Source organism: Dama dama, chromosome 4 (assembly GCF_033118175.1).
Source record: "Dama dama isolate Ldn47 chromosome 4, ASM3311817v1, whole genome shotgun sequence".
In the NCBI taxonomy this organism is placed as follows: domain Eukaryota; kingdom Metazoa; phylum Chordata; class Mammalia; order Artiodactyla; family Cervidae; genus Dama; species Dama dama.
In genome coordinates this window covers 27522727-27548940 of record NC_083684.1, presented here as the reverse complement: position 1 = coordinate 27548940, position 26214 = coordinate 27522727, and the positions used below count along the sequence as shown (strand labels likewise).

General features: G+C 35.8%; 1 protein-coding gene across 15 annotated transcripts in view; it reads right to left on the bottom strand.

The window, feature by feature from the left end:
* Nucleotides 1-394: 394 nt before the first annotated feature.
* CHD9 (chromodomain helicase DNA binding protein 9) overlaps nt 395-26214 on the bottom strand; it is a 217998-nt gene continuing 192178 nt past the window's right edge. For 9 of the 15 annotated variants that reach the window (XM_061138502.1, XM_061138501.1, XM_061138499.1 and 6 more), the window contains 12 exons: nt 24038-24080; nt 23451-23670; nt 21120-21322; nt 18000-18908; nt 16623-16786; nt 15631-15903; nt 14733-14901; nt 11211-11350; nt 10688-10909; nt 8491-8619; nt 4850-4954; nt 395-3852 (listed from right to left, as the gene is read on the bottom strand). In XM_061138502.1, the coding sequence (XP_060994485.1) occupies nt 2983-3852; nt 4850-4954; nt 8491-8619; nt 10688-10909; nt 11211-11350; nt 14733-14901; nt 15631-15903; nt 16623-16786; nt 18000-18908; nt 21120-21322; nt 23451-23670; nt 24038-24080 (3447 nt within the window). In that variant the 3' untranslated portion in view covers nt 395-2982. The remainder of the gene's footprint in view (nt 3853-4849; nt 4955-8490; nt 8620-10687; nt 10910-11210; nt 11351-14732; nt 14902-15630; nt 15904-16622; nt 16787-17999; nt 18909-21119; nt 21323-23450; nt 23671-24037; nt 24081-26214) is intronic. The other 6 variants (XM_061138508.1, XM_061138513.1, XM_061138510.1 and 3 more) reach the window with 5 other exon arrangements.

The following is a 26214-nucleotide window of genomic DNA, read 5'->3' as shown; positions in this document are numbered from 1 at the left end:
ATGAGACTCCACTATTCCACTTTTACAGTTCGAGGGAAAACAAATTTCTTTTGTATTTACAAAAAAAAAAAAAAATAAAACACTACAAACAACAGTGATAAATTAGAAAAGCCTCTATAACCAAGGGAAAAATAATTACTGATTTCCACAATGGATTTCTTTAAGAGGTTAGGTATATCTCTGAGACTTTCTGGATTTTTAAAGGTCCAGGAGAAGAGAACTTAAGGAAATAATAACATTGTGGGTATAATTATAGCCTGCTTCTGTCTCTTAAAAATTCCTCCAATGTTCGCTTTCCTTTTAAAGATTTATGACTAATGTTTCTTTCATAACTGGAATAAACTACATATAAAATAATAAAAGTATTGTCATGTACAGAGGCTGACATCATGGGTAGTCAAAGAATATGTTTAATAAAAAATAATTAAACTTCCATTTGCTCTATAGAACATCATAGAAAGTAATTTAATAAATTACAAATGACTTTTTAAGACGTTTGCTCAACTACAGAAAGCAAATTCAGACTACACAAAACACAACTGGTAAATATTGCAAATGTCCAAAAGAAAAATTGGACTAAGACTTGAATCATGAAACCTGAAACAGGGCTATAAATACAAGGCAATAACAGCTATAATTCTTTTAGTAACTACCAACACATACTTGGATATCCTTTCAACTGCAACTTTAGTATTATGTAATTCTACTGATTTCTTTTTTTCTTATAACCCTTAACTTTACACAACCATGTTTGCATGTTTTTTTTTTTAAGCTGATAGCTGGACAACTTTTCCCCAATCAGTACTAGACAGAAGTATCTTGAAACCCAAGAGAATGTTTAAAGTTAATATTAGCCTTAATGCTTTGAAAACTGCAACTGCCTTTATTACATAGAAAGAGAATCACTAAGATGTTAACCAAATTCATTTGATCTAATTAGGAAAATACTTTATCTCATAAATTTGATATAAATTAGATTTTACTGACAAGATTTAGGGTTTTTTATTTCCCGTTTAAACTGGAGACAGAAAGGAATGAAGATCATGTGGGTAGGACTAGAGGGAGAGAAGGGAAATACGGATGGTGCTGAAATACTCCACCGGCAACCTATGTTAACTGTGTTTGAAAACTTTGGCTATCTCATAGGTGTATTCTAGTTAAACAAAAGTGCAATACTGCAAAGGGAAGATACTAAATATGTAATATATCATTTTCATGATGAAGAATTACTACCCACTTCTCCTGGAAGGGCATTATAGTGACTATTGCTAAGACATTGCATAAAGGACTATCAATTCAAAGTACTATTTTGGGAAAATACAAAAATCAATACAATCCCAATGGAACTGATATAATTTTGTAAATACAGGTAACACTGTCTCTCTAATAAGGGATTATTTTACATACAGAAACATAATTTACTGGTAAAGGTCTTGGAAAATTCAATGTAATTGCTTAATTCTTGACAAAGCAATAGAGTTGTATCAAAACAAACTGAAAGTTAATTTTTCTGTGGGAGAGAAGTGGGGTAGTTTTCCCCTAGCAAAGTTTGTCACTGACTTATTTATTTAAGTACCAGAACAATGCTTATCTCTCCTTAGGATGTAAATGATATTTTATAAACAATTTAACTCTGTTTTCAATGTATATGAAGGTGAACCTGGACCTCTACCTTGTCAGAATAATAGCAGCTTTAGCAGGAGAAACTGTATCACAAATCAAATATCAGACAAATTTTACATGTTAAAGGGTTCTAAGAAATTGATCAGAAGCCTTAGACTTCCTTTTTTTGTGGTTTACAGGAATAATGTATATATTTTTTGAGATTATTAAAAGTGCATTTTCAAAATGGGCAATTCAGTATATTTAACATAAACTGATAACCCAACACTGATTCTGGGCCAACATTTAGTCTGCTTATACCTAGAAACGCAAAATGAATTTAGACTATCTGCATATTACTTTACCCTATTATCTGTTAATTTTGGAATATTTCCATGACATAAAACACAAATAGAAATCTACACAAATAAAGCAAACAAACAATTTCTTTTACATGAAGTATGCTGTGTTGAAAAGTTCTTTTCAGTGGTATTTCATGATTTACCTTTTCTGAACCCTGGAAACAGACATTACTCATCTGAGACAAAATTATTTCTAATAGGAGGCCAAACTTTGAAAAGTTAAAACTAAATGTGTCTAGAGGGTGTCAAAATCACATGACACGGGATTATTTTATGACTTAATTTTACTGATTTTAGAGTTAAGCTCAGCAAAAAGCAAGTCATATTTCTTGCCCGATTAACATGATATATAGGATGTGTTTAAAAAACCCCTGAAAACAAGTATAGAATTAGAAACGAATGTAAACTTCCTAAACTAACTCAGCTGAGGTAACAGGTAGCCAGTTAAATTGGCCGATTGGGAAACTTATTTCTTCTTTAAAACACACTTGTACCTGAATTGGAAATATCAGCAGTGCATCACAACACTAGAGCATTTTCATGTAATTAAAGCAATGGATGGTGATGTAGATTCTACAGCTTTCATGACATTCATTAGCTGCCCAAATTATTGCTGAGTTTTGATCTGTAAATTATAGGTGTCAAGGAGGCTGTAAAACTATATTCAAATTAAATCAGTAATATGCATAAAGTATTCTGTGTTCACTGCAAATATATTAAATATACAACTCTTATTGAGCATAATTTTCATAAAATTAACCCCCAACAAAATTATAATGCCTTTTGTTGTAATTTTACACCTTTATGTATTTGATAGTACATACGAGTTCAGAAACTTATGAATCTTAAGAAATATTACATGCAAAACGTCTCTGAAAGCAGTTTGCACTTCTAAACAAATAACTGAAATGTTCGGTCAGTAAGTTATTGATGCACTCAACACTGGCGTATTTACAATTAATAATTAAAGGGAAAAAAAAATCCAAAATCAGTTCATAATTTAAGTGCAGTCTGAGAATCAGTCTTCATTACTAGAATCTGAATCCTCGGATGACGATGATGTACCATCAGATCCAGATGAAGCATCGGCTTTCTCTGAACCCTCATCTGTGCTGTTTTCGTGGAGAGGACTCGGTTCAGTTCCCCCTTTGTCTTCCTGATCTCTAACTCTGGAATCTTCTTCCTTTACTTCCACAGACTTAGATGAGCCTAAGTCACTGTTTTTGTTTTTCTGTACATCAAAACTGTTGGACTGAGACAAAGTTGGAATATGAAGATTAAGGCCTGGAGTGAGAAGCATCCCTGGATAAAGAATATTAGATAGTAACAGTGGGTTCAGGGCTAACGGGCTGGCGGCTGCAGCTGTACTTAACGCAGCAGCAGAGGACGCTGCAGGAGAACCTGACACAGAGTTTTCACCGCCGTTCTCGGGGTTTTGGCTCTCTGTCCTTTCTTTTTTCCCTTCTACCTCCTTAGAGTCATTTCCCTTTTTTTCTTCTGTTCCGGATTCTGTCGGCTTTGTCAGGAGCCCTCCCATGCCCAACAGATTTGGCATTCCCGACAGCAGCATGGGGAACATGGCGGCCACGTTTTTAGCTTCTCCTCCAGAAGAAAGGCCAGCAGGCATTCCCATCAGCCCTGCAGTCACTTGCAGTGATTGCAAGTTTTGTAGGTTTTGTTGTAAGGCCTGAAGAGTTGTGAGGTCCACACCTGGAAGTAATCCATTGGCTAGCAAAGGATTGCCTGAAATACTGGTGGCAGTTGCAGCTGCTGCTGCCGCTGTGGCCTTCGCAATTCCACTTTTAGGTCGTCTCCCTCGCCTGCTTACTTCCTCTCTGACCACGGGACCAGTCAGAATACGTTCATACATACTTTCTGGAAGAAATCCCTAAAAAAAAAAAAAAAAAAAAAAAAAAAAAATCCATCAACAATAACCATTTTAAAATAAAATCAATAGCTATTAACTTATGATACAAATAAGCCATTAAAAACATGAAATTATTCATAAACTTATTCTGCATTGATACAAAATAACCAATTATGAAAGAGATAACCCAATTTTATCTTATTTTTAAGTAGGGCTTGAAAGAGTTCTTCTACTTCTCATTTTATCTTGAGAGCCTCTGGTTCTCTCTTGTAACTGTGAGGCATAGGTTTGTAAAATAGTTCTGGAAACTGGACGACCCAAAAAATTTTATTCCTGCCATGCCCTTACTTGTTCACATCACCAGAAGACTAAAGAAACGCCCTTCTTCTAGTCTGGAAGAGCAGTATGCAAAGGACAGAAGTAAGTAACGATGAAAATGAGGTGCTTCTGACTCTTTTCTGACTATCCCTTTGAGAATAATGGAGACAGAGCCACGATGGGGGAAAAAATCACTTGGCTCAGAACAGTGGTAGCACCTGCAGACTGGGAAGCACCAAGTCCCAGGCAGTGGAGAACAACCACGGGGAATTTCTTGAAGTTCCCCCAAGATTTTCTGAGGTTCAAGACTCCCAGAAGAACAAAACAAAATGAAACCACCCCCCTCCCACAACAAACAAACCAAAATTCCTAAACTTTAGGAGTTTAGAACGTCTAGATCAGCACTGTCCAATAGAAACAATGTAAACAACATATGTAACCTAAAATTTTCTAATAGCCACAATAAAAAAAGGCAAAATAGAAATATGACACTAGTTAGTGTACACTGATTCTGCATTCTAATTCAAGTATCTGAGAAGTTTGCAATGTACTCTGCAAAATAAAAAGAGTGAACTAAAAAAATCATCACATATTTATGGAATATTTTGTTAATTCTTAACTTAAAATTTAATCTAAGATGGCATTAAATAGCATTTCATTTAAAAAATGATGTCTGAACTAGTGTTCATGAAATACTCACAGACTGCTTAACAACATCCCCCCATTCAGGAGCTACTCCATATTCTGCATTTTCTTTCAGGAACCGACACAAATCTTTCAGAGGGGGAGCAAATGCACCTCCAACCTATAAACGAAAAACAGACTCTCAGACACTTAAGAGCATTATTAAATGTGATGACATTTCTTTCTTTTAATCTGTGCTATTCAGAGTTTATTTCTTTAAAACCCATATATTCTTTGAACCACTCTGACAATCCTTATTATAGTAAAGAGGACTACCACAACTCATAAGAACTATTAATATACTACATAAACACATGCTAACATAAATGTTAGATGTTTCATGTATAGTTCCTTGGACAGTAAAATAACTACCATGTACTGTGAAGTTACTATGTTGGGTAGGCAGTGTAGCCTAGTTAAGAGTATATCCTTTGGAGTCATCAGACCTACCACCTACAATTTGGGCAAATCAGAAAATCTTTTTGAGCCTCAGTTTTCTGATCTGCAGAATGGAGATAACAATAATACCTCCCTCATACGGTTTTATGAAAATGAGATAATTCAAGCACCTCAGCAAAGGGTCTGGCACATAATAAATATAAGTTGTTATTATTATACTGCCAAGTATCATGCTAAGGACTTTAAGTACATAATTTATTTTAGTTCTCACTATATCCATTTGAGAATGCATTATTTCTATTTTTCAAATGAAGGAATTAAGCCTCAGAGAAGTTATACAAGCTGCCTAAAGCTAACTAGTAAGTGTCAGGGTCAGCCTTCAAACTCAGGTCTCAAAAACCAATGCACTTATCTTTTATGCAAATTGATACCCTAAAAGTTGTATTTGTAGGCATCACTGGAGTTTTTTTTTGGTCAGGTTGGATGCCAGGCTGAAATGCCAGGCTGGATGAAGCATAAGTTGGAATCAAGATTACCAGGAGAAATATCAATAACCCCAGATATGCAGATGACACTACCCTTATGGCACAAAGTGAAAAAGAACTAAAGAAACTCTTGTTTAAAGTGAAAGAGGAGAGTGAAAAACTTGGCTTAAAACTCAACATTCAGAAAACTAAGATCATGGCATCTGGTCCCATCACTTCATGGCAAAAAGATGGGGAAACAGTGGAAACAGTGACAGACTTTATTTTGGGGGGCTCCAAAATCACTGCAGATGGTGACTTCCTCCATGAAATTAAAAGATGCTTGCTCCTTGGAAGTAAAGTTGTGACCAACCTAGACAGCATATTAAAAAGCAGAGACCAAAGAAAAAAAAAAAAAAAAGCAGAGATATTGCTTTGCCAACAAAAGCCCATCTAGTCAAAGCTATGGTTTTTCCAGGAGTCATGTATGGATGTGAGAGTTGGACTATGAAGAAAGCTGAGCACCGAAGAATTAATGCTTTTGAACTGTGCTGTTGGAGAAGACTCTTGAGAGTCCCTTGGACTGCAATGAGATCCAACCAGTCCATCCTAAAGGAAATCAGTCCTGAATATTCATTGGAAGGGCTAATGCTGAAATTCCAGTATTTTGGCCACCTGATGTGAAGCACTGACTCATCTGAAAAGACCCTGATGCTGGGAAAGATTTAAGGTGGGAGGAGAAGGGGACGACAGAGGATGGGATGGTTGGATGGCATCACCGACTCAATGGACATGAGTTTGAGTAAGCTCCAGGAGTTAGTGATGGACAGGGAAGTCTGGCGTGCTGCAGTTCATGGGGTTGCAAAGAGTTGGACATGACTGAGTGACTGAACTGAACTGAACCCTAAAAGTATAAAAATAAACATATCCTTTTAAATATTTAAATGATTTCAACCTACCAATTTAATGTTCCTTTGGAGTCTAAGGACACTCTTGAATAATTCCTTTTCCCACAGCTTTCTGAATGAACACGTACTATATCTTGTTAGGATACAGACAGGGTTTAATGTGGCCAGTCATAATAACTATATCGTTATCTAATTATTTTCTATAGTTTTTACTTAGTCTCTCAATTTTCTGTTTCTAAAATTTCCTTTTATTTATTTTATTTAAAAAATTTCCTTTTTATTATCTCCTTAATTAAGCTCCAGTTTAAACTAGAGGCCCTCTGTATGGTTCAAAGCCTGTACTCTAGAAACTCAGAACAATAAAGAAATCTAAAACCAAGGGAAATGAACAGGTCCTTTACCGGGCTACTACAATTAAAAATAAAATTTAGGATGTTTAATATTCAACCAAGTAAAAATTTCAAAATGGTTCCATGTCCTTAAAACTGGCTAAGACAAATTTATTCATACCTAGACAGTTTAATTTTTGTTATAAGATGAAGTGCAAAGATTTGTAACACAATCTGTGTAAGCACAAAATTTAAGTAAAATGCAACTAAAATGTCATCTTGTTCTTCCCTTAATACATTTGACATCATTTTAATCTACTAACAAAAGCTGAATAAACCTGGGGAAAAATCAGTATTAATTTTAATGAGTTAGTACATACAATAATATTAAGACAACTGTTATTTTAAAAATGGTATTCTTCCAATTTCAATACTTCTGAGAAATTAAAATGATTTCATGTATTTTTATACTAGCAGTGAGGTCATTCAACAGAGAGCAAAACAGAAGTAGGGAATTAACTAGGGATATATGTAGGGTAATTTAATTTGTGGGTGAAGGAACTCAATGAGAAACTTGATGGTCTTACGCTGAAGGCCATTTCTTTTTTTTTTTTTAAATTATTGTGCTGCTTGCTTATCAGAATAAAAAACAATAAAAGTGTCAAAGCTATAAACTGACAAAAGGGTGCCTCAACTGTTCTATAATTTACTTTGTGAGGTAAAAGAGACATATACCAATCCATACATAAAACAGAAACAATTTGGGGAAACAACTGTTGAGCCGCATTTGATTCAGAAACAAGACTGGAAAAAGCTGGTCCTCAATAAATAAAGCAAGAAGATAAGCACGGGGTACCATTTGTCTCTAAGATAAGACATTTTATCTTTGCTTTAAGACATATGATTTAAGGCATTTAAATTCCACCCATCAGGAAATTATGTAATATGCCAATGTTGATAGAAGATGACACCTTAAGGCCTAATGATGGAATTATCCATACGTGATAAATATCTATAAATCTGTAATGGCTATGATGAGAATAGTGTTCCGTTTCAGCAGAGTTTCTCAACCTCTGCACTACAGACCATTTTGGATTGGTGTCGTGGGGGGTGTCCTGTGCCTTGCAGGAGGTGTAGCGGCGTTCCTGGCCTCCACCCGCCGAGGCTAACAGACTCCGGCCAGCAGCTCACCACCTCCCCAACACCCACCTCCTTCATCTGGAGATAAGACTATCAAAAACGTCCCCTGATCGCTCAGTGTCCCTTGGAGGACAAAGTTACCCCCTTTGGAGAACTACTGCCTTAGATGCAGTGCCCTGGCTCAGTGCCACTGCAAAGGTACAGATATATAAAGTAACTCAGTTCATTCGACAGCTTAGCCAAAGGTGTGGGATTTGAAATTAGACTGCATAAAATTGTAGTCCGTGTCTTTCCCCTCAAATCTTCTAGATTTAACCCAACTAGGTCTGTTAGAAAATACTGCATAATGAAACAGTGTTCTAAAGATTTCTTACATAGTGCATCAGTATGAAAAATTAACAACAAATATGCAAATACCTTTCTGGCATTTCTTCTGTTAATCAGCTGAACACGTTCTTCTCCAGTGAGACTATTAACATCTAATTTATTGGGGTTTCTGCAACGATGCCTTTTTTGTTTGGGTCTCCCCTCATGGAGTTGCATTCTCTAAAATATATAGACAAAGAAATAGCTGTAAAATCTTTAACTATGCAAAGGGAACAAATAAGCTGATCCAAGTAATTTAACCATGTAAAACTGAAGATATGTGGTATGTATAAGATATAGTAATACAGTTAACCTTAAACAACATGGGTTTCAACTGTGTAGGTCCACTTATATGTGGATTTTTTTTCAGTGACTACACAATCCATTGTTGATTGAATCCAAGGATGTGTAACTGAGGACATGGAGGGTAACTGTAACATTATACTTGAATTTTTGGCTGTGGAGGGTGGCATGCGTCAATATCTCTTAGCTCCTGTGTTGTTCAAGGGCCAACTATTTATGTTATATATTGAAGGGATAGTACATAACACCATGTTAGAATCCTTTGCTGTAGACATACCACAGTAGCATGTGAGAGCCAAGAAACCATTAATATCAAGTGCCCTTGGGAAATCATACCAACATTATGTTGTATTTTCTACTCAAACAAATGTGGCTTATAGCAATGTCTTAAAATTGTTTTATAACATTATATAAAACATTGTGATAAAAGGGTTATTTGCAGTGAAAATGATGAATTGCTCTAAGTTAAAAAAAGTAATAAAGACTCCTTTGCAGTAGTAAGAGAAAGGTCTGAGAATCTTCAGAGACGAGAGTATAATTGCCAAAAGGGCAAGAACTTTATATTGTTCACTGTTTTATCCTAAATCCCTTACAACAGTAACTAGCACACAGCAACTGCTCAATAAAAATTGACTAAATAAATGAATGTTCTTTACTAACATGTTAAGAAGTTACCGGTATAACAAATCATTCTCATCATCTTCAGAAAGCAGTACTCGTTTTATTATTGCTCATCTTACTGAAAACCTGTCCCTTACAAGAGCTTTATTTGGCTTTTTTTTTTTAATAAAAAGAATTAAGTGGAAGTTTGAGAATTTGTGGCATTTTCTGAAAGAACTAGGGATATGAAAGCCAATTCTAGGGACTGGAGCTTTTGTGGTTCTTTTGCATGAAAAAATAAGGCAATTAATTTTTTTTCTGTTAATAACAATCACTTTACCTTTAAATGGTATTCTTTCATTTTTCAAAAGGTTTTCATTTACAAATCATTGACTCAGTAAATATTTACAGGGAACTAGATACCATTCTCTGTATCAGAAATTATGTGCTAAATCCTGGGGCTACAAGGTGAATAGGACACAATCCTTAAGAAGCTCATAGGGTAGGGAACAACATTACTGGGTTATCTTCGTAATGGAGGCAGATAGCGTAAGACTACTACTGGCATACAGGGGATATGCCACTACTCTTTTACCTTATAAAATATATAGAAACAAGAAGGGAGACCAACACAAAATCTGGTACATAAGCATCTGATAGTAAAGCACTGCAAACTGAAATAGTACATTTCTATGAGTAAGAAAGCCATATGCCCATAAGATAGTGAGTAGGAAGTATTTCAGAGGATAAGGAAAATGCAAATGAATATATCTATTCTCATCTTGACTAATATAATCCATGTACCTGTATTCTTATAAGATCTTGAGAACAGAGGTTTGGACAGTGAGCTTAAGACTTAGCTGTGTGGCCTTGTACTATTTATTTAAAATTTCAGTTTCCATTTCTTTATCTATAAAGTTACAACAAGGCCATTCTGATAAAGTTTGGGAGTGTTAAATGAGATTATGCATGTAAGTGCTAAGTATAAAGCCAGGTACAGAGTTAAGTCTCAATAAATGTTTATTTTACTATGATCATTTTTATTATTTTAAAATAAACTTGAGGAAAAGGATTGGAGGTTTTATACCTTTATAACTGTCATTGGGTCTATGATAGTACTCTGTATATGAGCAGTGACTTTTATTAAACACATTGATGCAGAATGAAAAATGGAAAATAATATTATATCATAGGAAAGATGTTCATTAGTTTTTGTTGCTAATTTTTCCTACATCTTGGGCAGAACACATATTTAACATAAGTGGGTGAGAATTTATACTTCATCATTATAGATGTGATGAATCATAGAGATAAAATATACTAAGATTTATAAGGTATCACCTACAGGAATAAAAGCTCCTAAATCTTCCACATAACCTGGGTGCTCCTTAAGCCACTTTTCCAAATCCTTTCTCTTCGGTGCATCATCGCCTGCAAGTCTTGTCCCATCTTTAAGGTTAATAACTGGAACAGGAGTTTCTGTATCAGGAATTCCTTGAGGTTGAGTATAGGATAGTGCTGGATTTATCCCTGTAGTAATCTGTGAGGTGGTTAAGCCTAACGCAACCTGTAGAAAAACACCAAATGAAAATGTTATTTCCATGCGTTAGCATTCCGATTTTGGTCCAATGAAGCAGTTCTTTTTGAAGAGAAACAAAAATTGTTTAAAATTTCTTCTAAGTCTTTCAAATTTAAAATTTTCATGAATCTTGGCCAGTGCTGCACTGTACTGAGATGCAATCTAAAACTATACAGTATACTCCGAATTTTCCAGTTATTTTTATTGTTCACAAAGCAGCAATATTTATCTTTACTAGGATGAATTTTGGACTCAAGGATCAGTAGCTTTTAAGCATTACTTTACTTACATGATTAGGTGGTTTATTTCTGTTAAAAAAGAGGATGTCAACACCTTCTACATTCTTCCTCCTTCCCCGCCTTTTTTTGACTACAGGCTGGTTGTCTAATAAAACTCCATTGGCACCAAGGGTTGATTGAATGGGAGTACCTAACAAATTAAAAATGCAAAAGAGTGATAAAAATCTAGTTCTTAAATTAAAAGTAATCACTTTTGGGGGGATGGACTGGGAGTTTGGGATTAACAGATGCCAACTATCATATATAGGATTGATAAACAGTAAGTCCTACTGTATAGCACAGGGGACTATATTAAATATCCTGTGATAAACCATAATGGAAAAGAATGTGTGTTAAGGTGTGTGTGTGTGTGTAAGTGACTCACTTTGTTGAATAGCAGAAATTAATACAACATTATAAGTAAACTATACGTCAACAAAATAAAATAATTAATGCTTGTAATGAGACTCATGATCAAAATAAAATGTTAAATTCAAAAAAACATAGTTTTTTTTTTAAACTAAAAATACCACCCCATTTCTCATTTAAAAACCAGGAGAACTGCAATCCAGGCCTCCTTCAAGTTTTAACATGTCTCCCCAAAATTTTCCCTTGGATAGCCACATATTTTTTCTTTCGTCCCCTTTCAGAGGAAGAAGCATGCCTTTCTCACGTACAAGGCAAACCTTTCCACCTTTTTTGAACCCATTAATTCCTACTTTTTCTATTAAGTATAAGTTTGTTTTACCATTTATCGTTGCTTTTTTGGTGCCGAAATATCTTAATCTATATTAGCTTTGTATCAACTTAAAATCATGGCCCAACACAAACAAAAAACAAACTTTTTTTGGCTTTTTCATAGCCTTCAAAACTTTTGAAACGGTATCTGTCATGCTCCTCTTTTTCATGACAAACTTCACACCTCAAATTCCCAAAGTCCTCCCCTGACCAGACTATTTAAGGTATTTTCCCTAAGATCACCAGTGTTTCTTGCCAGTTAAAGACTCCTTATTTCAGTAGGCACTCAATAAAAAAACATTTGTAAGAGGTATGAATGAAACAGTTCCATGCATTCATTTTTTCCCAACAGATACATATTTTTAAACAGCTACGTACAAAGGACTAGGATGGTTCAAAGGTAAGACACAGTTCCTGTCCTTAAAGAGTACATCATCTAGAATACTCTTATGGAAGAAAATATTATTAAGAATGAGATGTTTGCTTATAATGGTTCAGCTTGTAGTGAGAAATACATTTTCAGTCATCCAAGGAGAATTTCTTGAGCAAGTCCTGTGTACTCATGAAAGACACTTCCTTTCCTTTTTTAAAAACAACAAAAAACCCAGCAACCTTAATTTCTTCTTGAGAGTGATTTTCATAAACATTACTGATTTAATTTTGGGCTAGAATCCAAAATGGAAAATTTAACTTACTCTATTTCATAAAGCCTGTGTTGTCTTTTCTAAGATGTAATTATAATAATATAAAAATTTAAAATAAATATTACTTTCTATTGAGTGCCTACTAGTTGTCGCCATAAACTAGGCTAAGTGTTACAAATGTCTTCTTAAATTACCAAAAACAGAACAAACAAGACAGACAGGTATTAAACCAATTTTATAAATGTGATCAGAAATGTTATGCTGCAGGCCCATGTCATAACAGTTGGTAAATGACAGAATTCAAGTCCAGGCTCTTTAGTTCTACCATCTTTTGATTACTATTCCAGGTGGTTTCTGGAATAAACTAAAGACTTATAATTTATGCTATTTTACTTTCTTTCATTAATTTACATTGTATGTCTTCATTCAAAGCTTTTAGATAAAATTCAGCGGCATACTCATATAAACATAAAACGGGCTTAATATGAAGAATTATAATAGCACTTGTTCAATACCTAATTCTAAAATCTAATTTTAACATCTGTTTAGCATCTAATTATGTGCCAAGTTCCATTCCAGCCACTTCACATGTATTACTTAATCTACCTGACAATGCTACCTTTCCTCTGACCCCAACCCCTCACGTCACAAACAAGAAAAGGCTCAAAAATGTTAACAGGTTTCCTAAGAGTCCTGTAAGAAGACAGAGCTAGATTTCACATTGAAGGGGATTTCCCTGGTGGTCTAGTGATTAAAACTTTGCGCTCCCAATGGAGGGACACAGGTTCAATCCCTGGTTGGGGAACTAAGATCTTTCACACCATGTTGCATGGCCAAAAGGAAGATTTCACATTTGCAATTATCAAGATGAACGAGATACAATTCTTAAATAATTTTATCTAGTTTTAATGTTTTGGCTTTTTAATATTTTATATAGGTGCAAATTAGTGTTATAATTACTACTGACAGTATTAAGACAGTATTATTTACCAAAGAATTACTTATAGGCAAAGGCTGTAGTCTTTGAAAGTCTTTAGCTGCAATAGCAATAAAATGTTCAGATGACAGAAGTATCAACCCCACTTTATAGTTCTGGAGTTATCAAGGTACAAGCAGCAGTATTATTAAACGCATTTATGTTGGGCAAAAAAATCCCAGAGCTTATCTTCCCCACCTCTTCCCATTTTCTCATGGAAAAAAGAAATAATAACAACACTGCCATTGTAAGCACAATTTGAGAGATTTATATTTCAGTAAGAGAACTATGGCTCATTCATACTTGTCCAGAAGTTTAGTAATTAGAGAATTACAGTGAATGGTAATGAAACTATGAGACAAAATTCTGATGACTCTAATTCATAATTTAATTATAATTTACAACTAGAATGTGGTAATAGCAGCTACTGGAAACAGCAATCAATTTAACATTTATAGTGCAGCATTATTTCCCAAAGTTTAGGAAATTCACACCCTGCACAAGCCCAGGAGTTGTGAAATGTTTTCACGTGTTGGATGGCAACCGAAATAGGGTCCTCAAGTGTATATGTGCAGAGGTGCAAAGGCAAGTCCAGTCACTCATCTGCTTTTAACTGAAAAGATATTTTTACGATTAGTATGTTGTGGTCCATACATTTTAAGACTCAACTACTTTTAACTAAAATTCTCAATTGTTGACAGCACACTTCAAGAGGGACACAGACAAACTAAAGTACAACTGGATCAACAGGAACAAAGCAAATTCTCATGGATGGAATCCTCAGTGCCTTTAGAGTACAGAACACTTGGCACTAATTCCGTATTTAATAATTAACTGATTCACATTGCCAAAAAGTTAGAACAAAACACAGTCTCAAGGGGAGGTATTATCATTGTTTTCAAAATGTTAAGATTATCATGCAGACATTTGACTAGGTTATTTCTGTGATGCCTTTAAAGACAAAAATACAATCATTGAGAAGAACGAATTGTGGGCAGAATTTGCTTCCAAAGAAGAAATTTTGTGGTATTTTAGAGCTTTCTTATGATAAAAGGGCTGTTTAAAGTAGACACAATCTCGTTCTTGCAAGTATTCTGTGAGTAAGTGAGGATTTAGGAAGGACGTAGGAAGAATGGACTATTTCATGCTGAGGCAGTGATTACCAGCATATTCACCTGATAGTGGTATGGATTTTGGGAAACTGGCGAGGCTGCTCTCTGACGCACCTTGAAGGTCCCGAAGTCTAGTGAGGTACTGCTGCTGCCCAGGAGCACAGTCTTCACTGTCCGGTGGCCTTCTCTGAGTGAGCCCTTGCTTCTGAAATGTCAACTTCAAACCACCTTCCTGTTAAACAGATGCCATTATCAAGAAAGAAATGATTAAAATCACTGCAGTATATTAAGATAAATTTTTGCTTTGAAAAAGTGAGGTAAAAACCCTGAAAAATCAGTCACGTTCTCTTCTTGTTCATATATCAACTAGAGAAAAACATTTAATCAATTTCTATAATGAATATTAAAATTTCTATCTTTAAGTGGAAAAAAATTCTAGGTATTACATACCCTTTTCTGAGCAAAACCAAACTTTTCATGTGACTAGTACATTGTAACCCTTTCAGTGATTGACATATATCTGTGTACATTATTCACATGACATTTTAAGAGATATTACCCATGTTTTAGGCATCAGTTCAGCTTCAAAAATCATACTGAACAATGAAATGTTACTGTAACAAGGCATGCTAAATATTTAAAACAGAAAGTGCACTGACATACCATTCGAATATTATATAAAAGAACTAAACAATAAGAAATTGTCAGACTGTTTAAGAAAGCATCTTGATCAGCAGAAGGACTATTTTCAGAAGTATAGGTAGAGAAACATATTTAATGATGATCCCTCTAGTAGAATATTCAAGTTTAATAACCTGGATATCAAAAAGAAAAAACAATCCAAATACCAGAAAACAAGTATGTGAAGGAAGTAAGAGTAAGAGCAGGCAGCCATTTGCAGGAAAAGCATGCTGCACACCGCAATCGCAATCAGGTCCTAGGGCAATAAAAATAAACATACGTCTTTGATTTTCACTGTAAACTCCTTTTCTCGTACATGCTTCTTCACCTTTGACATCTGTGCTGACTGATCGTGCTCGTCTTTGACTGCAGCACCTGCAGGAGGGGGCGCGCTGGGCTCGCTGTACTCTGTGGCTGCACCAGAGCTGTCCAGCAGCTTTGTGGTATAGAAAGAAGCCATGGCGTTGGCGTCGTAACTTCTTCTAGCTGAAGGCCACTTCCCTTTCAGGACTGTTTGACAAATACTGTCCAGCCGGTTGATCATCACACGATCCTACAACAGCATGAACATCAAGGGGTAATTTTAGTCATTGAGCCAGACCTTTGGGGATCACAGCTTTGATGGATTTATCCCTGGTACAACTTATGTATACCTGGTATGCATACATTTTCTCACATACATATTACAATTCTGTATAAATTTCCATTGGTGAAGTTAAAAAATATACTGTAAAGATATTTTGCTGTTCTTTCGTTTTTATAAGAGTAATACAGGGTCCTCATAAAAAATTCAAACAACTCAGAAGTATACAAAAGAGTAGAGAGTTCTCTTCTCTCTCATTTCTAAAGTTAAGTACTCTTCTACTAATCCAGTCACATACTGGAAGAAGGAAGAACAGTCTTAATACAGTCTAAGCTTCCACCACTATATGTACCTGTACTTAAAGGAACATTTTTCTAGGTCACAACTGGCTCATAAATTTTCTTAAAGACCCACTTAAAAGCACTTATTTCATAAAGAAGCATCTGAATTGTATGTGAACATAAGCATTCATTATCTTTTCTTCAGAGTATTCTAAGGTTGAGAATCATATACATTTAAGGACATATATCTAACAGAGTAACAGTTGACAATAATAGTTGTTACTTTTCATGCTAACACCAAATGGTCATCCCACACATAATAGTGACTCTTTTTTCCTACATAAGAATATCTACCATTAAAGATAGAAAAATATTTTTAAAAATGACCTATATCAGCAGCAAACTTACCTTTGGCCAATATGATGCTGCCAGCATGTATCCACCCTGTAGGATGTAAGCAGACTCTGCTGTCCCATTGTTCATCTGGAAACTATCCTGGGTCTCATCCTGGGTAGTGCTCAGTGATGCGACGCTTTCTTCATCATAGGCTTTCATGTGAGGGGTACCTTCTGCTAAGAATAATTATGACCAATTATAATTGTTTTAAAGACTGTGTAACACACAATTTTGCATATACTTATCAAATCCTATATAATTAGGATTATCAGACATATTTGAAAATGAAAAGTTGAGAAATAAAAAAAAAAAATCACGTAGAATACAATAAAGTACTCATTATTTTTGAAATTATAGCAAAAGCCAAATAAGTGGCATTACGGAGTTTGAAGGAAAAGGTTAACCAAACATCCCTTTCTGCAAGATTTGACCTGTGGTAACTCTCTAGGTCTGTTTCCCTGAAAACACATACACTCCTGATTGGTAAACTCAGGAGTTTACCAGTCTAGACTGGGAGGGCACAAATATCTGCCGGGGAGGCTATCATTCCTTCAGGAGGGGACTCTCGTAATTGGGCATGTCCTGTGTGAAAACCCAGAAAGTCATGCTTGTGGAGATGTTACAGGGGATGCTTGCTCTTGTGGGTCTCAGGATGGCTCCTGTGCCCATTTGATGTTGACTCATTTCCTTACAGTCCTCCCTAGTGGCTCAGATGGTAAAGAGTTTACCTGCAATGCAGGAGACCTTGGTTAGATCCCTGGGTCGGGAAGATCCCCTGGGAAAGGGAATGGCTACCCACTCCAGTATCCTTGCCTGGAAAATCTCATTGATGGAGGAGCTTGGTGGGCCCCAATTCACGGGGCAGCAAAGAGATGGACACGGCTGAGCGACTAACGCACTCACACTCACTCACATTTCCTTACATCCAAGCTGTCAGACTGCAATAAGGACACCTGCAGAAGAGGACCACCTACCACTACTCTATGGACAGGTTGGAGTTCCTCTGCTAGATCTTTCTGAGTAGGGCCAAGTTGGGTCCTGTTAGTCAGACTGGTGTCTATTATAAAATTATTATCTTTATTTGCTCACTGATGAACTTCTTTTAGGAAAAATACAATACTAAATTTAAGGCAATCACAAATAAATAAAATTATTGTGCCAAGTCTCTAATCCTCTGTTTGACTAACCCATTTTGCAATGTGAATACTGAATACAGAGTATGAAACAGTATCTGTGTGTTTCAGATATGTGTTTTCAGCAGTTGTTCTTTAAGAAAATCTGTACACGTAAAATTTAAACTAACAATTTTAAGCATACTTAAGCAATCTGAATCACTTCTCATTTGCATGTGAAATGTCTTAAAATAGCAAAAGCACTTGATGCATATACCTCTCTTTTGGACTTCCTCTTCTTCACTGTCACTTTCTTCTGACGAAGACGAGGAGGAGGATGAGGAAGAGGAAGACGAGGATGAGGATGAAGATGATGCTGAGGAACAAGAGGAGGAAGAAGAAGAGCTAGAGCCTGATCGAGAGTGGGAACACGAAGAGGAGGAAGACGAGGAAGAAGATGATCTGGAAGAACAGGACGATCTCTCAGAATCAGAGTCAGAATCAGAACTAGACTCTGATCCTCTTTTGTGGACTCGCTGCTTCTTAGAAGCTGGGTTTGGAGTTAGAGGCTCAGTTCTGGCTGCAACCATGCGTCTGTCTGTTTCACCTTTTCCACCAGATTTCTGGTCTCCAGTAGCCTGTGGTAAAACACCATTCTTTGGACTTACAGGCTCAGACTTTATTAGTGTCCTGGTTTCCTCAGAAGACATAGACTCTTCTTCAGAAGACTGAGGCTCCTCTTTAAGGTTTTCACTTTTAACTTTCACATCCTCTAGAATAACAGCTTTAGGATCTAGGAGCCTAGGTAGAGAGGTAAGAGGAGAAGCAGAAAGTGCTACTTGATATTGCTGTAAAAGTGGGGTAGAAGTCCTTGAATGAGCCATCTTACTTTGACTGTAGTTCCTCTGAGCGGCCATAAATGAGAGTTCAGGGTCCCGAAGAATGTGATAGTCTGTTCGGCTCACCCCGTGTTTAGCAGCTCCAATGAGCAAGTCCCTATCATGAGAGCCACATTCCCACCAGACTGGTAAGTCTGGATTTGGATGGCAAAGCTTCAAGCGCTCAAACAATTGTGGATGTCGGAGGGCCTGTTCCCTTACTTTCCTTAGAAGTTCAATGCGATATAAAGTCCGAGAAGCACGTTCTTCTGTGATTGGCTGGATGAAAATACTTGGATCCACCAATTCTATATTGAGGCAAGAACAAACATATTACCCTAAAAAATACTTCATTATAGGTTTAAAACAAATAATTCAACTTCTAAAATATATGTATACTCAATATCATTGTATAGTTTCAGAATTTCATTTTAACATTTTTAAATGAGGAGAAATATAAGTCTTAGAAATATTAATAAACACATAACACTGGGTCTACAGAAAGGTAAATAAACATTAAGATTACTTTCAAAGTGTGTTAATTTAACTAGGACGTACTTTTAAGAAATTCTCTATGAGCTAATGTCACACTGCTCTTTTAATCAAAGAGAAAAGCACTCAAACTCACTTATAAATATAAATTAAAACTCTTAAAATAACATCCCATAAGCAAACTTAAGTCTGTATATCTTTAAGTGCACTGAGGTAACTCAGAGCATTACAGTGGACTCACAGGGACACCAAAGTCTTTCTTAAAAATTTGATATAAACATAGGAACAGTTGTCAAACAGTGTATGACTACTAGTCTGAGACAGTTCCATTTCAACATCAGACCACACTCTCTTCTTTTTGGTGGGGTCATATCTTTATCAGCAGAGATACTGGCAGTTGGAAAGTACTCAAAAAAAGATAGAGGCTTGTTGGAATAATGTAGAGACTACCTGAAGAGCTACTAATGGCCAGATTTGGAACAATCTGAACACCAGAATTAACACTGACAGTACTGGATTACAACCGACAGAATAAAAAATACTCATTTGAATAAATACAAACATGAATAAATAATTGAGTAGACTAGGGAGAAGGAATAGTTTTTCCATGCAGTAGAACTGCACAGTTAAAAACTGCTGCAGACATCATCTACGGATGGTTACTGAAATCAATGGGTGAAAGCTTGAGGAGAATAGGATTTGTGTGGTCTCAAAGTATCTTCTTAAGATATCTGTTAACTACAGGGGAGAACATAATTTTACACTGGAGAAATGCAGCAGAAACTACCTAAGCTTAACAAAGAATCAAAGGCTACATCATCAGTAATAAGACACACCGACATGAGCCCCTTAATGTTACATTCTGAGAAAGACACAACATCAATTCTAAGTTACTCTTGCAAAAAAAGGCATAACCCAACACAATCATGTGAAAACACAAGACAAATTCAAACTGAAGGGTTTTTGGTAAAATTGATCAAAGGTATTAGGGTCATGAAAGACAAAACAAACAAACAAACCCAAACTGAGAAACTGTTATAGACTGCAGGAGGTGAAGGAAAAATAACAATGGAATACAATATGGGCTCTTGGAACAAAAAAGGACATCAGTAGAAAAACAGGTAAGACTTGAAATGGTGTTTAGTTAATGGTATTGTACTAATGTTAGTTTCCTGGGCTAATAATTTCAGAGAAGGCAATGGCAACACTCCAGTACTCTTGCCTGGAAAATCCCATGGACAGAGGAGCCTGGTAGGCTGCAGTCCATGGAGTCGCGAAGAGTTAGACATGACTAAACGACTTCATTTTCACTTTTCACTTTCACGCATTGGAGAAGGAAATGGCAACCCACTCCAGTGTTCTTGCCTGAAGAATCCCAGGGACGGGGGAGCCTGGTGGGCTGCCATCTATGAGGTCACACAGAGTCGGACACGACTGAAGCGACTTAGCGGCAGCAGCAGCAGCATGATTAGTGATATAAGATTTTAACATCACAGAAGGAAAAGTGAGGGATATATGAAAACTCCCCACCTGGGATTCAAAATCATTTAAATTGGCTGAGAATTAGCAGGTCTTGATTAATTGCTCTTGTTTTGGTTTTGTTTTCTGAAGGCCCTGGGTGGTTTTTCCTACTAAATTTTCTTTTGAATGGAGGCCTCATTTCTTGCAAAATCATTTGTGCTAAATAAGCCCTCCAGCACAGTTCCTATCAGATGGACTAAAACTATAGGTTAGTTCTATTTATCAAAAGTTATCCTTTATTTTCCCACCCCCGACAATCATAAATCTAATTCTAAATAAAAACACTGACTATTTTCTCAAAATTAAATGTGCACCTGTACTCTTTAGCTCTCATTTCAATAGTAGAATTAAGGAATAAAGGACTGTTAAGCAGAGTTTAGTTACCATTCAGAAAAACTGGTGAAATGTTGAATTAGATGATACTATATTAAAAATCTAGGAATTTCTAAATTTTAATTCTGTTTCTTTGATTGAAACAAAGGAAAAAAACATTTTTATTTACATACCTTCTTTGGAAGGAAGACGACAAACCCTCCGACACATAGACATGAAAGCGTACAGGTACTTCTCCAGGCTATCGTCAGTTTTCTTATGTAGCCGAGCCATGGCCCTAAATTTTGTCCAATCAAACTGGCCTCTGTCAGGATCAAATACCACTCCAAATGTAGATACAACTCTGTAAAAATCGGCTTCTTCTCTTCTTGTCCATCTATTTTGAATTACAGAAAAAGTCACATAGCTCATGGAAATAATATTAATGCTGAATATAAATGACTATTGTAAAATTCAGAAATATTTCAAGTACCTAACACTTTAAAAGATTAAATCCAGGGTTACTGCCTTATAAACACATTTAAAAATGCTAGTTGACTCATCTCTACCCATGCTTCTTTTCCTTCAGACAATAATGGTTTTTTTGCATACTTAACTGTGTGAAAAAATATGCATGGGATACAAAAATGTATAAGACATGATGACCCTCCCTTTGGGAAAAAGATAAAACATTTCAAATATATTTACAGTATAAGGTAGTATTTTATAGTTGTATGTATTATAGAAACCACAAGTTTAGGATAGCACAGAAGATGAAAGGATTTGTTCAAACTTGAAGAAAGACATCACAGGGTTAAGTGGCATTTATTTACAGCTTAGATAAGACATGGAAAGGAAGAGATGCATGTTATTATAGGATCTTTTATCATTTTGAAAATGACTAGTTTTATTAGGTAAGTGCTATGTGAGTGCAGAAAACAAAGAATACTGTGAGCTAGTCTAGTGCAGGAAAAAATCAGCAGAGGATACAGAACCCATGCTGAACACTGAAGGAATAGAAGGGCCATGTATGGACTAAAGAGTTCATAAGAGTATTCTCGGTGACAGGGACAACTTAAGTAGGATACTGAATCAAGACTAAGTGGGGCATTCAGGCTGAGGAAATAGTAGTGAATAAAATTATAAATGCATGCTAAGGCCTAAACTGAAGAGACTCTTGAATTAAGGCTTAAGAAGTTAAACTTTATCCTTTTACTAAATAAAGGGCCACTGAATACTAGGATAAAACTAAAACTTTAGGAAGATTATCTAAATCTTCCAGACTGAGGGAAAATGTATGTGGCAGACTGAAGATGGCCACCAATTCTTTGCCATTCTTCCATTTGAGAGGTGCAACTCATTTCCCTTAAATTATGGTTGGCCCTGTGCTGTGACTCTGTAACTGCTGAGTCTAGGCCATAAAAAACCTGCAACTTCAACCTTTGCCATTTGGAATATTCCCTCTTGGAAACTGCCTGCCATGAAGGAGACCCAGGTTTGATCCTTGGGTTGGGAAGATCCCCTGGAGAAGGAAATGCCAACCCACTCCAGTATTCTTGCCTGGAGAATTCCACGGACAGAGGAGCCTGGTGGGCTGCAGTCCATGGGATCACAGGGTCAGACGTGACTGTGCAACTAACTCTTGATTTTCAAACCCTCCCCAGACTCCAGCCAACACCTTGGGAAGCAGAAGAACCACCTGGTCAACCCACAGAATTGTGAGAAACAAAAAACTGATGTTGCTTTATGTTACTGTGTTATGGGATAGGTGGTTGTGCAAGGACAGATAACTGAAACAGTGTATTTACAAAGGCAGCAGCATTTGAGTATTACATCTAGGATAGCTAAAATCTTAACTGTCAGACTAAATTCTGGTTACAATGAATGTGCCTCAAGTGAAACAAAGGAACAATGATTTATCTTTCAGAAAAGATCCAAAGATCCAGGTTTAACAAGGAGGCCAGGTTATTGCTAAACTTTCTTATTCTTTTCCAGGGATCCTATCCTTTTTAAGAAGTTAAAGTTTTGGGAATGAGAGAAGTGTGCCTGTCCTCCTAACAAGATCTCTTGCAAGAAGTTCTACTACTATTTATTTCCCTTTGACATCAGTAGCTTTAAGGGTTCATCCTCTGTAAAAAGCAGAGACGAACTTCTCTTTCATGAATTCTGTACTTCATTAATGTCATCGTGTAAAATAAGACACAATGGAATTTATTTCATATAATTTAAAAATACATTTCATTTATAATTTAATTGTTGAGTTTTCACCTTCATTTCCCTTACACCTCATTGTTCATAAACATGAATTACACATAAAATAAGACCTAGTAACTATAAAATGCAATTAGTTTAACCATCTTTGTATGTGCATATACTTATATACACGTGTATGTGTGCATAAAGCATTTTGCTTTGACCAACTTCTCTACCCAGATATGTTTTTAGCAAAGTGAGATAATTATAGCCTAACAGACTTCAGAATGAATAGTATATTTAGATACTATCTATTAAAAACTTAGTCTTACCTCTGCTGTCTTTCTATCTTGGCTGCCATTTTAGGGTTAAGAGTGGCTTCTTCATAAAGAGGCTGCATAACACTGGCAGGCACAGGGAAAGTAGGTTGTATCTGTTGGATTTGTCTGTTTTTATTAGTACGCTGATATGCAGTAATGAGACGCCTCAAACGGGTAGTTAAGGCTGACTGAGTAGGCCAATAAATTTTATCACCCTCCATCAGCTGACCATCTACATTTAAAGAAACTCATGTCAATTTAAAAAAAACACAACTAGAAAACAAACACACAAAAAAACTCAATAGATACTGCCATGAAGCTCACAAAAGCAGCAAAATTTCCCTACTTAATTTTTTCTTTTAATTCAGTTAAGTGAAAAGCAAAAACAAATCTCTTTTAAAAAAAGCTTTAATTAGAGCTCTGACAACTAAAAATACTGTTAAACTTTCAATCAACTATGTTTTATAATGATTGCAACTATCTTCAATAAATTTCATGCACATTTGAAACATATAATAGTGTACTAATTTACTGATCTCATGGTATCATGGGAATGCTAATTTACAACAATACTAAAGAAAGAAAGAAATGTTATTTACCTCCATCTGCTATAACAAGATCTCCTGGTGAGGAAACATCATCCTTTCAAAAGAAAACAGAAATGTGTCACAGGGAAACTGGGTCAAGATACAATAAGAGAATCGATTTTCTTTATAATACTTTGTTTTGCAAAAGAATTTTAAAAATTTATTTAAACTAAAAAAAACTCAAACCAAAAACAGTTCACCCATTTCCACCTCATCTCTAACTCCCAGCCTCTGGCAAGCACAATCTGTTCTCTTTATCTATCAATCTAGTTTAAAAATATGTTCTTTTTTAGATTCCACATATTAAGAGATCATACAGTATTTGTCTTTCTCTGACTTATTTCACTTAGCATAGTGTTTTCAAGGTCCATCCATGTTGTTGCAAAGGAGAAGATTTCATTTTTTTTAAAGACTGAATAATATTCCATTGTATACATATATACATAAACATAGACATGAAAACGTGTGTTATGTATATCACAATCTCTTTACCCATTTTTCCATCAAGAGACACTTAGGTTGTTACCACATCTTGGTTATTATAAATAATACTTGAAACAACATGTGATCGGGGTGCATATATCTTTTCAAATTTGTGCTTTTTTTTAAAGGCTAAGTACCCGTAAGTTTGACTGCTAGATCACATGACAATTTTTAATTTTTAAGGAACCTCCATATTGTTTTCCATAGTGGCTACACCAATTTACATTCCCGCCAACAATGTACAAGGTTTCACTTTTCTCTGCATCCTATCCAATACTTGTTATTTCTAATCTTTTTGATAACAGTACTCTGCTTACTATGGCCATACCCTTAGCTCTCGTGGGGACAGGATCCTTCCCTGGGTGCTGTATCTCAGCCTTAGGAGCAGTGGCTTCTTTCTACTCTATCTCTCATTATTTCAATTCCTCTATCACAATCAGTAAGTCTTTACATCAAGCTTTCCCTATTGAAATTACTATGTGGTTTCTCTCTTTTTGGCTCAAACTGATTCATCATGCTACATTTTGGATAATTTCCTCTATATTGTAAATAATTTCTTCTCTCATGAACTGTGTCTAATATGCTTCTCCAGCACAAGGTTTAACTTATTTGTGGAGTTTAAATTTCAAGGTCAATATTTTCCACTTCTAAAGTTACATATAATTCTCCTTCACATGTCCCTTTAAAAATCATATGCTTTCTTTTGTTCTGTTCATAGTTCTTTCTTTAATCAGTAAAAAATTTATTTATTTTCCATTTCAGGAGATCTATTATTACAAATTCTTAGAGATCTAATCTTGTTCTTTGTTGTATTTGCTAACATGAATTCATGGTAAATTGTTCCTCATAGATGAAGTTTTGGATTTTGACCTTACTTCATGGAAGGCTATCTTCAGGATGCAAATATAATCTCAACTGAAGTTGTTTCTTCTATTAGTTCTTTATCTTTGTTTGTTTTCCTTCACCAGGTACCTCAAGGGTATTACCAGCTTGGGATCTCTTTTTATATTACATTTTTTGCCTTGAGAATTCTTGGACCATGCAGATTAAAAAAAAAAAAAAAAATCAAACCATAAACTCAAGAAAAGGTAGGCCTATGGTTATGAATTCTCAGAGGAGATAATTTTCTCCTTACCTGAAGCCCATGCTGAGATAGATTTCTATGTTTTCATGTGCAGTTTGCGGGAAGTACTACCCTTTAAGGGTTCTGATTTTACTGGATATCATTCTCAACGGTACACACTGGCCTAAACCTCATCTTTCTTCCTCAATATCCCACTCCCTTGGCAACCAAGGCCAGCAAATCCTACCTGACAGCCACAGCATTGTTTAGTCTTTACTATGTTCTCAGAAATACTGGAAAAATTCCTCTCCTCTTTTAATATCATTTCTCCAATCCAACAGATTCTTTTCTGTACTTTCAACAACTCTTTTTCTTCCTTTTGACTTTCTATAAATAGACCACTTAGAATTGTGCTTTGGCAGCTCAAAATTCCTCTAGGCGCTACCCTCTATTTCAAACTGCTTTATGGAGGCCCAGTTTCTGACTGTTGCTGTGTGTCTTCAGTATCTAGTTCTCACTCTGCTTTGGGATTTTGCCCCTGAATACTGTCTCTTTGGTTCCTAGCAGTGTAGCATATTGGCAAGTTCCATTTCATCCATATGTCCAAACCAGTCTCCAGCTTGTCTAGAAGGGGAGATCAAGC